This window comes from Gorilla gorilla, chromosome 9, assembly GCF_029281585.2.
Source record: "Gorilla gorilla gorilla isolate KB3781 chromosome 9, NHGRI_mGorGor1-v2.1_pri, whole genome shotgun sequence".
Lineage (NCBI taxonomy): Eukaryota > Metazoa > Chordata > Mammalia > Primates > Hominidae > Gorilla > Gorilla gorilla.
In genome coordinates this window covers 131,403,037-131,416,871 of record NC_073233.2, presented here as the reverse complement: position 1 = coordinate 131,416,871, position 13,835 = coordinate 131,403,037, and the positions used below count along the sequence as shown (strand labels likewise).

At 45.6% G+C, this 13,835-nt stretch overlaps 1 protein-coding gene across 6 annotated transcripts in view; it reads right to left on the bottom strand.

Annotated features, from left to right (window-relative positions):
• The window catches only part of GRAMD1B (GRAM domain containing 1B), a 262,296-nt gene that overhangs the window by 135,538 nt on the left and 112,923 nt on the right, over positions 1 to 13,835 (bottom strand). For 3 of the 6 annotated variants that reach the window (XM_031015830.3, XM_031015835.3, XM_031015834.3), the window contains one exon: positions 5,029 to 5,106. The exons of 1 other annotated variant lie outside the window; for it this stretch is intronic. In XM_031015830.3, the coding sequence (XP_030871690.3) occupies positions 5,029 to 5,106 (78 nt within the window). The remainder of the gene's footprint in view (positions 1 to 5,028; positions 5,107 to 13,835) is intronic. 2 more of the 6 variants (XM_055355806.2, XM_055355805.2) reach the window with 1 other exon arrangement.

Sequence of the window (13,835 nt, the reverse complement as noted above, 5' to 3'; positions counted from 1 at the left end):
TTCTTATCTCTGAGACAATCTCCATTTCCTAATAAACACATTTTCATAAAAATCAACCCTTCTTGCTGATGCCACACCCACCCAGCAAATGTATGTCACAATCCTTCAACCTACGCTCTACTCCTGTCATGGTTCCAAAGTCTTTCCTTCAGGACAGAGCGTCAATGTGAACAAGGAAAAAACCTTTCTCAGAAATCCTCAGGTTTGAACACCGTATTAAGGTATTCCACCTGCTGCTGTGTATAGTAGGGAGCTATGTAGTCTCTGAATACTATAACCGTTCTGAACCTTACACAAAAACAAGAAAAGAAAATGTTTTATTAAACCAGCTGAAAGTGCATCTGGTACTGAAAGATTTTAATTTGAATCTTTAAAATAGAAGAAATCAATGCTAATTTTTTTGCCTGCTCTATGAAACAATCTTTCATGGTACAATTGAGATGTGGTTTGGAAAATTAGAAGAAGCCACAGAAAAAAAATCCATAATATCCACCTCATCCTTGACCGTTTTCAGTCAGTGACAATACTACCCAGCTCCACCTGCCACCCAGGGGCATTACGAAGAGTAAAGAAGATGACTGCAGGGAGGCCTCACCAGTGCAGGAAATGCCGCCATTCACGGCTTGGTGCACTGTCCCTCAGAGTGGGCCAGAACGAGGAGCACAGGCCAGATGCCCGCCACTGCCCACATCTCCCCAGGGTGCCAATCTCACCCCAGGTCAGAACATCACAGATCAACGTCCTAAACACCTGGAGACTCTTAACTGGGTAGGAAGAATTAGGTGCAGAGCGTAAGTTAGTTCTGAGCTGAGCCTGGGAGACTAATTTGAGCTCCGGAAACTTGTTCTCTCCAGGAGAAGGAACCCAGCAGCCAAGAAGAGAAGAAAGACTTTCTTCGGAAGGGCTATGGTGAGTGAACACATACTAGAGCCAATTTCTGAGGTTTTGGGGGTTGGAGGGGGGGCCGGTCACAGGGACCACCAGAGGAAGCATACTTCTGACCACATTCTCTCTGTTCCTCATACTCTCCAAAGCAAGTTGATGCAAAACAACATCCCCATCCACCATAAAGAGCTTAGGGGACTGCGAGTGGGCCAGGATGGGAACAAAGGACCCGGGAAGAAATCGAGAGAGTTTTTCTGGGCAGAGGTTTAGACGGGAGAACCTTTGTAACATTTCCTGTGGTTGGAGGAGTGAGTGGTTAGAGAGGAGAAATTAGAATAGAATTTATATCAATGTAAAGTCCCAAATACCAAACAAAAGGCAGAGCTCTCTCTAGTTAGCAAGCAGCTATGTCCTTGGGGAAAATGTATTAGGGTATATGCATCTCAGCACTACTCATCTCTTCCAGGAATGCCCCAAGCAGCAGAGATAATATAAAGTGAGTTGAGGAACTGTCAATCATAGAACTGGTAGAAGAAGAGCAGGCAAAGACATCACGCTCAGAAATGGACAGTATACTTCTGGAGATGTTTGGTGCACAGCACAGGGAAGGTGGCTGTGCTGGGCGACCTCTGTGGCCTCTTCTAATTTTGAGATTATGATTGCTGCAATCTAGAAAGCTTTGCACAGAGAGTGGAAGGTACTCTAGGGACTGAGAGAACTGCCATCAGATCAGATCGTACCTGATTAAGCATCTTGACAAGAATGATTAGTCTTTGCTCCTTGGAAGTGCCATGTCTCCATATACATCAGTCTAAATTGATAAGCTGAACTGTTTTGATTAACAGGGGGCATAAAACTGAGAACCAGGGCAGAACTCACAAGACTTCATAATCTAAAGAAATAAGGACTAGAGAGGTTCCACTCTCTCAACCAGAATGAAATCCCTTTTGACACACCACCCAGCTTTTGCTTGAACACTCCCATGAAGGGGAGAGATTACAGAAGTCCCCCCTTATCTGCGGTTTGTTACCCACAGTCAAGTGTGGTCAGAAGATATTAAATGCAGTGGTGGCTAATGCCTGTAATCCCAACACTTTGCAGGGCTGAAGCAGGCGGGTCACTTGACCTCAGGAGTTGAGAGCAGCCGGGGAAATGTGGCAAGAACTTGTCTCTACAAAAATATACAAAAATTAGGCAGGTATGGTGGCAGGCGCCAATAGTCCTGGATATTCAGGAGGCTAAGGTGGGAAAATCACTTGAACCCTAGAGGCAGAGGTTGGAGTGAGTTGAGATCACGCCACTGCACTTCAGCCTGGGTGACAGAGACCCTATCTCAAAAAAAAAAAAAAAAGAAAAAGAAAAGAAAATATTAAATGGAAATAAACAGTTCATCAGTTTCAAATTACGTGTCATCCTGAGAAGCACGATGAAATCGCTTGCTGTCCCACCTGGAACGTGAATCATCCCTTTGTTCAGCATATCCACGCTGTATACATGCCCCACCCGTTAGTCACTTCGTTCTCAGTTCTCAGATAGAAAATCCAAGCTAGTACAGCTCTATCATGGAAGAGTGCTTTCTTTTTTTTTTTTTTTTTTTTTTTTGAGACGGAGTCTCGCTCTGTCGCCCAGGCTGGAGTGCAGTGGCGCGATCTCGGCTCACTGCAAGCTCCGCCTCCCGGGTTCACGCCATTCTCCTGCCTCAGCCTCCCGCGTAGCTGGGACTACAGGCGCCCGCCACCACGCCCGGCTAATTTTTTTGTATTTTTTAGTAGAGACGGGGTTTCACTGTGTTAGCCAGGATGGTCTCGATCTCCTGACCTCGTGATCCGCCCGCCTCGGCCTCCCAAAGTGCTGGGGGAAGAGTGCTTTCTTATCCTGAGCTGCAATCCTTCTCACTGACTTCTAACCCTCCAGTTCTATTTCTTCAGCTTTCAGATATCTAAAAATCTCTTTTCCAGGCTAAATCCCTTTCCTTCAACCAACTCTTTTTTGTTTTCCGCCCAATCTGGAGTGCAGTGGCACAATCTTGACTCACTGCAACCTCCACCTCCCGGGTTCAAGTGATTCTGCCTCAGCCTCCAGAGTAGCTAGGACTACAGGCATGCACCATCACACTCGACTAATTTTTGCATTTTTAATAGAGACGGGGCTTCCCCAGGTTGGCCAGGCTGGTCTCGAACTCCTGGCCTCAAGTGATCTGCCTACCTTGGCTTCCCAAAGTGCTGGGATTACAGATGTGAGCCACCTCAGAGGGCCGCAACCAACTCTTATTATAATGATATAGTTATGATATAATCATGCTTTTCTGGACTCTAATGCATCCACATCCACTTTCAAAGAACTGGAATAATACACGAAATATGGTCATACTAGTACAGATTACAGTGACATCTTCTTCTCTTTTTTAATCCATGCACCATGCTCCCATGAATGAATTAAAACTTCCAAAGATCATTTGGTAGTTGTGTCATATTATTGTTTCATATTTGGCTGGCAAATAAAAATATTCTTTCTTTTTCACATGAAATCGTATCAAATTAGGCTCCCTGTGGCAATTCTACACTTGTGAAATAAATCTTTTCTAACATAAATATACAACAAGATCACATTTCACAGACATTTCAAGACTTCACAGTGAGCCAGGCATGGTGGCTCACGCTTGTAATCCCAGCACTTTGAGGGCCGAAGCAGGTGAATCACTTGAGGCCAGGAGTTCAAGACCAGCCTGACCAACATGGCGAAGCCCCGTCTCTACTAAAAATATAAAAATTAGCGGGGCATGGTAGCACTTGCCTGTAATCCCAATTACTCTGGAGGCTGAGGTGGGAGAATCTCTTGAACCCAGGAGGTGGAGGTTGCAGTGAGCTGAGATTGCACCACTGCACTCCAGCCTATGTGACAGAGCAAGATTCTGTCTCAGAAAAAAAAAAAAAAAAATTAAAAATTAAAAAATTAAAAAATCACATTTCCATTAAAAAGAAAATATCTCCTTGATTTCCACCCATTGTTCTACTCAAAATAATATTAAATCTTGATTCTATCATCCTTGGTGTTCTCTACCCCCTCTCAGCAGAGGGTCCACCATAAGTTGATAAATGTGGTAAAAGTACCTTCTGCTTTTTCACCCAGCTTGTTGATAAAAACGATAAACAGAGCTAGACCAAAAGCAGAGCCCCTGCGGTAGGCCAGCTGAGACTTCCTTTTGGTTAACGTCAATACCATCAACTTTCTGTAGGCAAAGAAGTTTAACTTGCTACAGCAAATTTACCTCTGTCTACCATTCACAGGCACTGCATGAAGCAGGTGCTGGCTGGTCCTCACACTGAGTGCTTAGTTAGCTGTATCTCCAATCCTCAACCAACCATTGAAGAGCCTCCATATTCTCATTGCATCCTAGACATCCCACCTTATTTTTCATTAACGCTGCTGCCACCTGACACCATCCAACACCTGACATCCTGGGCTATGCAGCTTCCTCAGGCACAAAATGCCCTTCACCTCCTGATCCACATTGTACCCAACCTATAGGGCATGACTCAAGTCCTAACTCCACTGTAAAGTTTTTTGTTGTTGTTGTTGTTTTTAGATGAAGTCTCCCTCTGTTGCCCAGGCTGGAATGCAGTAGTGCGATCTTGGCTCACTGCAATCTCTGCCTCCCAGGTTCAAGCGATTCTCCTGCCTCAGCCTCGGAGTAGCTGGGATTAGAGGCACATGCCACCATGTCTGGCTAATTTTTGTAGTTTCAGTAGAGATGAGGCTTTACCGTGTTGACCAGGCTAGTCTCGAACTCCAGATCTCAAGTGATCCGCCCGCCTCGACCTCCCAAAGTAATGAGATTGCCGGTGTGAGCCACCAAGCCCTGCTCAGTATGAAGTCTTTTCAACCTATTTGGTTTGCCACATGTTGACTTCTTTTGCTGAACACAAAAAGCCTCTGGGACCAGCCCCTTTGTGTTGCTCCTTCTCCTTTCTGGGGTGAAAGTTCTGTCTTTCTAATCAGTCAAGCACAGAGGTCTCAGGCTCTCCCATTCCTCTTCAGTTTTCCACATTTGTTTGCACAGAGCAGAGGCACAATCTTCCTCAAGCATTCCACCCCACCCCCTCTATTCTTTGCCCCCATCTCGCCCTCGGAGTTGGACCTTACCTTTCTTCCCGCGCTCGAGGACTCAGGAACCTGCTAGAATCATCATCGTGGCTGCTCTGCTGACTGCTCTGTTGGCTGCTGAGGAAAGACACAGGATATCAACCGTTAACTTCAGCTTCTTTCTCAACCCTGGGGGAGGTCACTTAGACTTCAACTAGACGAAGACATGGGGTTACAAAATTTTAAAGATACAAGTTCCCCCAAGTAAGTCTAGCATAGAGAATGCACAGTTAGACCATATAAGAAATGACACGAGGCTGGTAAAATCCCCAGCCATCACACCTGCAGACTGTCTGTTGCCAGCCAAAACAGAAGAGGCCCATCTTGCCCTGCTACCACACTCTTCCCTGGCTATATAAACCTCAAAGAGCAAATGCCTCCGGCATTCTCTCTACCCACTCCTCTTCCTCTCTCTGATGGGATTATAATCCCATTCTCCTCAGCCCACCGGAGACTCTCAAGCCACTGACGTGGACTGGGTGGGGTGTTGTGGGGAGGGTGTGAGATGTGTGGGAGGAGGGAGATTCCGGTAAGACAGAAGACTGGATGGGGCCAGGGGTCACCTAGTCTGCTTCTCCAGTAAGGCAAAAGGCTGGATGGGGTCTGGGGTCACTTAGTCTGCTACTCTGCCTCCAGGGGAGGCGGGGGAGGATGAGAAATAGAAAAAGGAATAAAAGGTGGAATCTCCACACCTTAAGGCACTGTAAGTGAGATAATTACACAGCTTTAGTTCAGGCAGAGTTCTTTTGGGAGGTCATATCTTATAGTAATATGGGAAAGAATGGCCTTTCCTATTACTCCATAGAAAGAAAAGCTTATCAGACACTTCATGACACTAACTGCTGGCATAGCTGATGAACAAATCATTTTTATTAATTATTATTAAATACTCCAGCCATCTGATCAGGAGTCCACAAACTAGAAACTCTAGGCTCAATCTAGAGCCACGTGTTTTTGCTCAGCCCCGTGAGCTAAGGGTGGTTTTTGTACTTTTTAGTGGTTGGAAGAAAAAAAATCCAAAAAAGAATATTTCATGACAGGTGAAAATGATGTGAAATTTAAATTTAGTGTCCACAAATGAAGTTTTACTGGAACACAGCTAAGCCTACATTTACATATTATCTTTGGCTATTTTCCTGCTACCATGTCAGAGCTGAGTGGTTAAGGCAGAGTTGAGTAACTAAGACAGAGTTGTGGGCACCATAGGCCCACAAAGCCCACAACGCTCACCATCTGGCCCTTTACAGAGAAAGTTGGCCAACCCCTGCTTTACATAGGTTCTATTAATAATAAATCCTTATTACCAGGAAGTTGGCCAACCTCTGCTTCACATAGGTTCTATTAATAATAAATCCCTATTAGCATAAATGTCACTATAACCAAGGCTACCACATAACCAACATTTTCTCCTTGTTCTGGTGGATCGCCTGCTGCACTAAGGTGCACTGGTCTCTATAGAGTATATTCCTTAGCCTAGATGCCCAGTAGAATGCAAACTGGACAATCTTGCCGAGCAAGTGCTTGCTCCAGTGTCTGTACACTCTCAGCCAAAGCACATGAGTTCTGTGGTTACAGTTACCACATGCTCTTATGTTCCGTTCTTCCAGCAAGAAGTAAATGACCTGAAAAGCAATTAACATCCAATTTTCAAACACAGACACAAGAAACCACACACGTTACCACACACACCAGAAACCAGAACAGCGCTGTACACAAAGCCTCCGGCTGCTCGGCAGAACTCACTGTGTACGGAATCCCTTTCTCTTTCCCTTCCATGCAGCACGTTTTTACAGCTTGTTCACTATGCAGTGGCTGCTCATCATTTTCACTTTGCCAGCTCGGATGGATTTGCCTATTACCAACTCCACATAACCAAATTTCACTATAATGTCGTTAACTCATGAGATGTCTTACTTGGAACTGGCCTGTTATATGAATCAAGCATCCCCTTATATACAACCTGGGACAAGTGTTACTCCACAGTAGGCAGCACACAGATGACTGTAACTCAAATTCCAAAGCCCACACAGCTCCAGAAGCAGGGTCTACACTGTGGGAGAACACACCATTTACAACAGTCAACAGGGCTCAACCAAGCCAACCACAATCAGCATTGCAGCCTCTTCAAAGCAGAGGTCAAACTTGACCCCGCTGAGCCAGGATGGGCTGGTTCTTCCTAGTCCCCCTATCCTCCCCCAGCAATCAAAATTTTAAACTAATAAAGGGGGCTCCCAGAACTCAAGGCCATCTACCAGGATTTCAGAAAAATAATTCTAAGCTGATATTTGCAAATTTACCCACTAGATGGCACTGTAGACTTCCAAACCAGAACTACAAGGAAAACCAATAAGGAGCCTCAGGAACCGGAACCAGGAACTGCCTCCTTTCTGGCGCCCCTCTCTGGCCTGCCTTCCCACGGCTTAGAAAACAGTTCAGATGGCAGAGAAGGCAGCAATGGGTCATCTTCAAACTGTGTATTGGTTTCAAATAAATATCAAACTACATGCATCCAACAAGTATTCACATCACGCTATGTGTACACGAAGCATCATCAAGACAATGGTTAAGAGTCTACAATATGGAACCAGGCGGGTTGGCTCATGCCTGTAATCCCAGCACTTTGGGAGGCTGAGACCGGAGGATCGCTCAAACCCAGGAGTTCCTGATCAGCCCGGGCAACCTGGTGAGACCCCATCTCTATTAAAAAAAAATTAGCCAGGCATGATGGTGTACACCTGGAGTCCCAGCTACTCGGAAGACTGTGGTGGGAGGGAGGAAGGAAAAAGAAAGAAAAAGAGAAGAGGCTGGGTGTGGTGGCTCACGCCTGTAATCCCAGAACTTTGGGAGGCGAGGCGGGTGGATCACCTGAGATCAGGAGTTTGAGACGAGACTGGCCAACATGGTGAAACCTCATCTCTACTAAAAAAAATAAAAAATAAAAAATAAAAAAAATTAGCCAGTCTTGGTGGCAAGCGCCTGTAATCCCAGCTACTTGGGAGACTGAGGTCAGGAGAATCACTTGAACCAGGGAGGCGGAGGTTGCAGTGAGCGAGATCGCGCCACTACACTCCAGCCTGGGCGACAGAGTGAGACTCCATCTAAAAAAAAAAAAAAGAGAAGAAAAGGGAAGGAAAAGGGAAAGGGAAAAGGAAAGGGAAGGTAAGAGAAAGGGAAAGGAAAGGAAGGGAGAAGGAAGGGAAAGGAAGGGAGAAGGAGAAGGAAGGGAAAGGAAGGGAGAAGGAGAAGGAAGGGAGAGAGAAGGGAAAGGGGAAGGGAGGGAAGGGAGGGGAGAGAGAGGGAAAGGAAGGGAGACGGGAGGGAGGGGAAAGGGAGGCCACTAACAGATAAAACTGTCTTTTGGAAACCTTGAAAAAGAAACTCTAAACTAGGATTTGGAATGACTTTGCCTTGGCACCGATGACTGAAAGATGCCTTAACACTGCAAAGAAGGGAATTGTATAAGCAACTGTTTGCCATTCGCTCAAGACAGCTAGACCAGTGACAATTCCATTGACCACTTACCGTTTCCATTTTCATTTCCATTTTCCATTTACCACTCTCAAGTACCCAGCACTGTGCTAGGGGAGGGGAGGGGAGGGGAGGAGAGGGGAGGGAAGGGAGAATGAAAGGGAGGGGAGGGAGAGGGGAGGGGGAAGGGAAGGAAGGGGGAGAAGGGGAGAGGATGGGAGGGGGAGAGGAGGGGGGAGGGGGGAGGGGAGGCAAGGGAGAGGGAAAGAGAAAAAGAAAGAAAGAAGGAGGAAAGAAAGAGAAAGAAATGTGAAGTATGAAAAAGAGCATCTGCCACATTTTAACTGCTATGTAAATGCCACGTGCGATTATCCTATATGCAAGGCATCATTTTATGGGTTATAGGAAAAGAAAGATGTGAATCAAACAAGGATCCTGCTCTCAAAGTGCTCAGAATCTGGAAAGTAAGATTCAATATAAATAACTATATTTAAAAGCAGAAAAATGATAACTCTCAATACTATGTATTAAGTGCTATGGGAACACAGAATGCAGAAATGTCATGTTCTTCTGGGACCAGTAAGACAATTCTGTCTTAACAACAAGATTTTTGTGCTGCCACTTAAAACTGGATAGACTCAAGACATGCAGAAATGAGAAGAAAAGGCATTCTAGTTCAATTCCGTTTACCACTCTCATGTACCCAGCACTGTGCTAGGAGACAGTACTGTAAAGATGATCAGGACAAGGTCTCTCCAGCAAAGAGCTCCCAGTCTAAGACATACAAATATTCACCGTGGACTGTGATGCAACAACAGCAGAAAAATGAACAAGGTGTAGCTGGTGGACACCTCTGTTGGAAAGCTCCAGGGAACACATCAGAGAGGTGAACATCGAGCTGGAGGGACTCTAGATAAATCCATGGTGGCAACAGGCATAGGGTATATACAGGATCTTTCCTCCTCCAGTACCCTCGGCAGAGGCCTGGCCCTATTTCCTCCCATTATTTGAGCTTGTTTTTCAACAGTCTTAAAGAAGTTAAATGGGCCAGGTGCGGTGGCTCACGCCTGTAATCCCAGCACTTTAGGAAGCCGAGGCGGGTGGATCACCTGAAGTAAGGAGTTCGAGACCAGCCTGGCCAACATGGTGAAACCCCGTCTCTACTAAAAATACAAAAATTAGCCAGGTGTGATGATGCACGCCTATAATCCCAGCTACTCAGGAAGTTGAGGCAGGAGAATCACTTGAACCTGGGAGGTGGAGGTTGCAGTGAGCCAAGATCGTGCCACTGCCCTCCAACCTAGATAACAGTGAGAGACTCCGTCTCAAAAAAAAAAAAAAAAAAAGAAGTTAAATGGATGAATTGCTGCCAACCACTCCTCCACTCAATCCCATGAAATACTATTGTTGAGCAGAATTTCCAGAGATTCAGACACTGCCTCACCCTCTCACACACACCCTTTCAATTCTTCTCTTATATGAGCCTTTTTCAATGATACAGGCCACCTGGACCCCAGGCAACTCACGCTGCTCCCTAAATAAACCTACCAGTCTTCTGAGACCATGAAAAGAGCAACCTCCAGGCCAAGGTGTTTATAAAGGAGTGCAGCATGCTACAAGGTCAAAAAGCACACCCCCCTCCACTCCAGATTAGTCAAGGCCTTAGTGGGAGAAGACATCCAGTCTGCGTCCACTCTGGGATTCAGGAGGTTGAAAAGAACTTGGAGAAAGTCCAGCAGAGGGCACTAACAGATGAAACTGTCTGTTGGAAACCCTGAAAAAGAAACTCTAAACTAGGATTTGGAATGTCTTTGCCTGGGCACCGGATGACTGAAAGATGGCTTAACACTGCAAGGAAGGGAATTTGTATAAGCAACTGCTTGCCATTCGCTCAAGACAGCTAGATATGGAACTAGGATGACTTAAATCCCTCCTGCTGTACATTCAAGCTTCAGATAAAATTCATTGTATAAATTAAATTTTGGAACACTAGACCATGTTCCTAAATAAGATGGGAAGCTCTTGGTAAAATTCTGGGATATTCCTGAGGGAAACCAGCTGAAGCAGAATCCTGGTTTTGTTTAAGACCAGCGTGCTAGTGCAGGAGCTTATCCTGGAAGGTCACATTAATACCAGCAGCACTGGAAGGACTGGGAAAAATCCACGGGAATCTGAGCCAAAGCATGCTCCACAAGGCAGAAATTCACTAGGCTTTGACCAGGAAGCTCTGCAATGCGGGCTGGGCAAATTCTCATGATTCCAGTGATCTCCCTTCCGCCCTCCCTGTACCCAGGACACGTGCAGAAAGTACAGACTAAACCCACGAACCACCAGGAAGCCGTCCTTCTGCCCTCTGAAAGGCACGGCTTTACTGCTAGAAAGACGGAATATGGCAACCTCTACTGAGTAGGTGCTTCCTAGGGAGAAACAGCTCTTTCTCTTCCAGGCAACCCTACAGGAGTCACAGCTTCCTATGCCCAGAAGGGGTTCTGAGAGATTCAGGTGGTCCGAAGCCGTCATGGGGGCATGTAGGCTGTAATGCAGTATTTCCAGAGCCTGATGGAAACTACATTTACCCACACCCAGGCTGCAGAGACTAATGTACTGCATCTCTTTACTTCTGGCTGCAACTGAGGCAATCTTTCCTGTTAGTATCAATTATCTCGTGCTAATTAGAAGCTGCAAAAGGCTCTGAGTGGCAGTTATAGATGTCTTTGTTAATAAAAGTGGGGAAATATATTATTTTAAGCAGTGATACAGTAGAAATAGCACCAAGGCAGACAAACCTGGGTTTGCCCCCTGCCTTTATTTGTTTTTTGTTTTTCTGGATTGTGGTCCTTGGGACATAGGCTTTGTTTCTTATTAGCCTTCTAACCTTGGCCAAGTCACTTATCCTCCCTTAGCCTATTTCCTGAAAAACGGAGACTTATTGCGATTACTCACAACTTAGTCCTCTATTTATAGAACTGCATAGAGGATTAAGTTGTGAATAATCCAGTCACAGTATCTGAGTTCAGGATATGGCGTCAGAGAGACGCACATTCTAGTCCTGACTCTGCCACTTAGCAGAGGGGGAGATTGAGAAAATCATTTCACTCTTCTAACAGTCAGATGTGGGTAATAATGCACGCCTTAAAAGACTGCAGTTCTGTTGGGTTCAAGATTGCCATTACTTTAAAAAAATTAAAAGTTAAAAAAAAGAAAACATTGCAGTGGGGATTAGAAATGGTAGAAATCATCTGCAGAACATGTTTAGGGCAGTATCAGGCCCTTGGTAAGTGTATCATAAATGGTGGATATCTATTACACTGAGTATTCAGTTAGTGTGTCAGAATATTTTGAAATAGCCAGTGCATGGGAGAAAGATAACAGAAAAGGCCCTTAGCCTGAAAAGTAGGGCCTCACCACCACTGGCAGAAGAGAGACCTGGGTTTTCATGCTAAATTATTTCTACATATAAAATGACTCTGGCATTTACTATTTCAGCTTAAGTAGGAAAGGTGTATGGGGGAAGAGAAGGCAGGTAGCAAAGATGGAGAGAATAAAGGAGGAGTTTCTGTGTGCCACCTGGCAAGCAGGTATGGACAAGTCTAATAATAGAAAATAAGTAAACAAATGTGACTGGGGTACTGCCACCTCCTTACAGAACATCCCTCAATATCCTCAGACACCACTTAGAAATAACATACTTGAGGTGAATATTGAGAATTTGTCTACCGAGTTAGAAGGTTCACTTCTGCTTAATAGCTCCCATGGGAACCTGCATCAAGGTGGGTAGAATCCCTGGTCAAAGATTCAGGGATTCAAAATCCAGCTAAATATCTTCCTAGCTCCTTACAACTCATGAATACTTCTCTATTTAATGGTTCTTGGGACTGGGTGAGGTGGGTCACACCTGTAATCCCAGCATTTTGGGAGGTTGAGGCAGGAGGATCTCTGGAGCCCGGGAGTTTTGAGACCAGCCTGGGTAATACAGTGAGACTTCATCTGTACAAAAAATAAATTAAAACAAAAATTAGCACGGTGCGGTGGTGTGTGCCTGTAGTCCTAGCTACTGGTGATATGGGAGTTAAGAAGAAATTGTCAGGGCACGGTGGCTCACGCCTGTAATCCCAGCACTTTGGGAGGCCGAGGTGGGTGGATCACCTGAGGTCAGGAGTTCGAGACCAGCCTGGCTAACATGGTGAAACCCCGTCTCTACTACAAATACAAAACTTAGCCAGGCATGGTGGCAGACTCCTGTAATCCCAGCTACTCGGGAGGCTGAGGCAGGAGAATTGTTTGAACCCGGAGGCAGAGGTTGCAGTGAGCCAAGATTGCACCATTGCTCTCCAGCCTGGGGGACAAGAGCGAGACTTTGTCTCAAAAAATAAAAGAAGAAATTATTTAGGCAGATAGTGAGGGTAAGGAAGTCCTCCGTAAGATTTTCCTGTTAATGAAAAGCATCCCCCAAATCATTTTCTTTTCTAACAAAGAGCAGCCTGTAAAATTGAGCTGCAGACATAGACAAGCAAGCTGGAAGCTTCCATGGGTGAATGCCAGCAGTTGTGCCAATAGGAAAAGGCTACCTGGGACTAGGCATGTTCAAAATGGTGGCTCCATCTTCCCTTCTCTTTGCCAGCCACATGTATGGTAAGGAGCAGACAACATGGTGCCAGCCAAGTGGAAAGCCCATCTGGATAATAAGATTAGGGTGGAGTGGCCAGCCTTCCCCCTGGGCTATGTAAACGTCACACCTGGTCCAACCAGTCTGTGAGCCCTATATAAATCAGACACCACCTCCTCAAGCCTGTCTATAAAAATCTGGTGCACTCCACAGCACCAGGCGTAATTCCCATTTGGGTGCCCCTCTCTCTCACAAGAGTGAGTTGTTCTTTCTCTTTCTTTTGCCTATTAAACCTTCACTCCTAAACTCACTCCTCATGTGTGTCTGTGTCCTTAATTTTCTTGGCATGAGATGACGAACCTTGGGTATTACCCCAGACAACAACGCTGCTTCACCGGGGAGGCCGAGGTGGGAGGAACGCTTGAGCCAAAGAGATCAAGGTTACAGTGAACTATTATCACACCACTGCACTCCAGCCCAGGCAACAGGGTGAAACCATATCACTAAAAATATAAAATAGTTCACCTCTGAACATGCCCATGTCTGTGTTTAACAAAAGAAAAGGCTCTCTCTCCACTTCTTTCTTTTTTCTTTTTCTCTTTTTTTTTTTTGAGACAGAGTCTTGCTCCGTTGCCCAGGCTGGAGTGCAGTGGCATGATCTTGGCTCACTGCAACCTCTGCCTCCTGAGTTCAAGTTCCCACCTTAGCCTCCTGAGTAGCTGGGATGACAGGC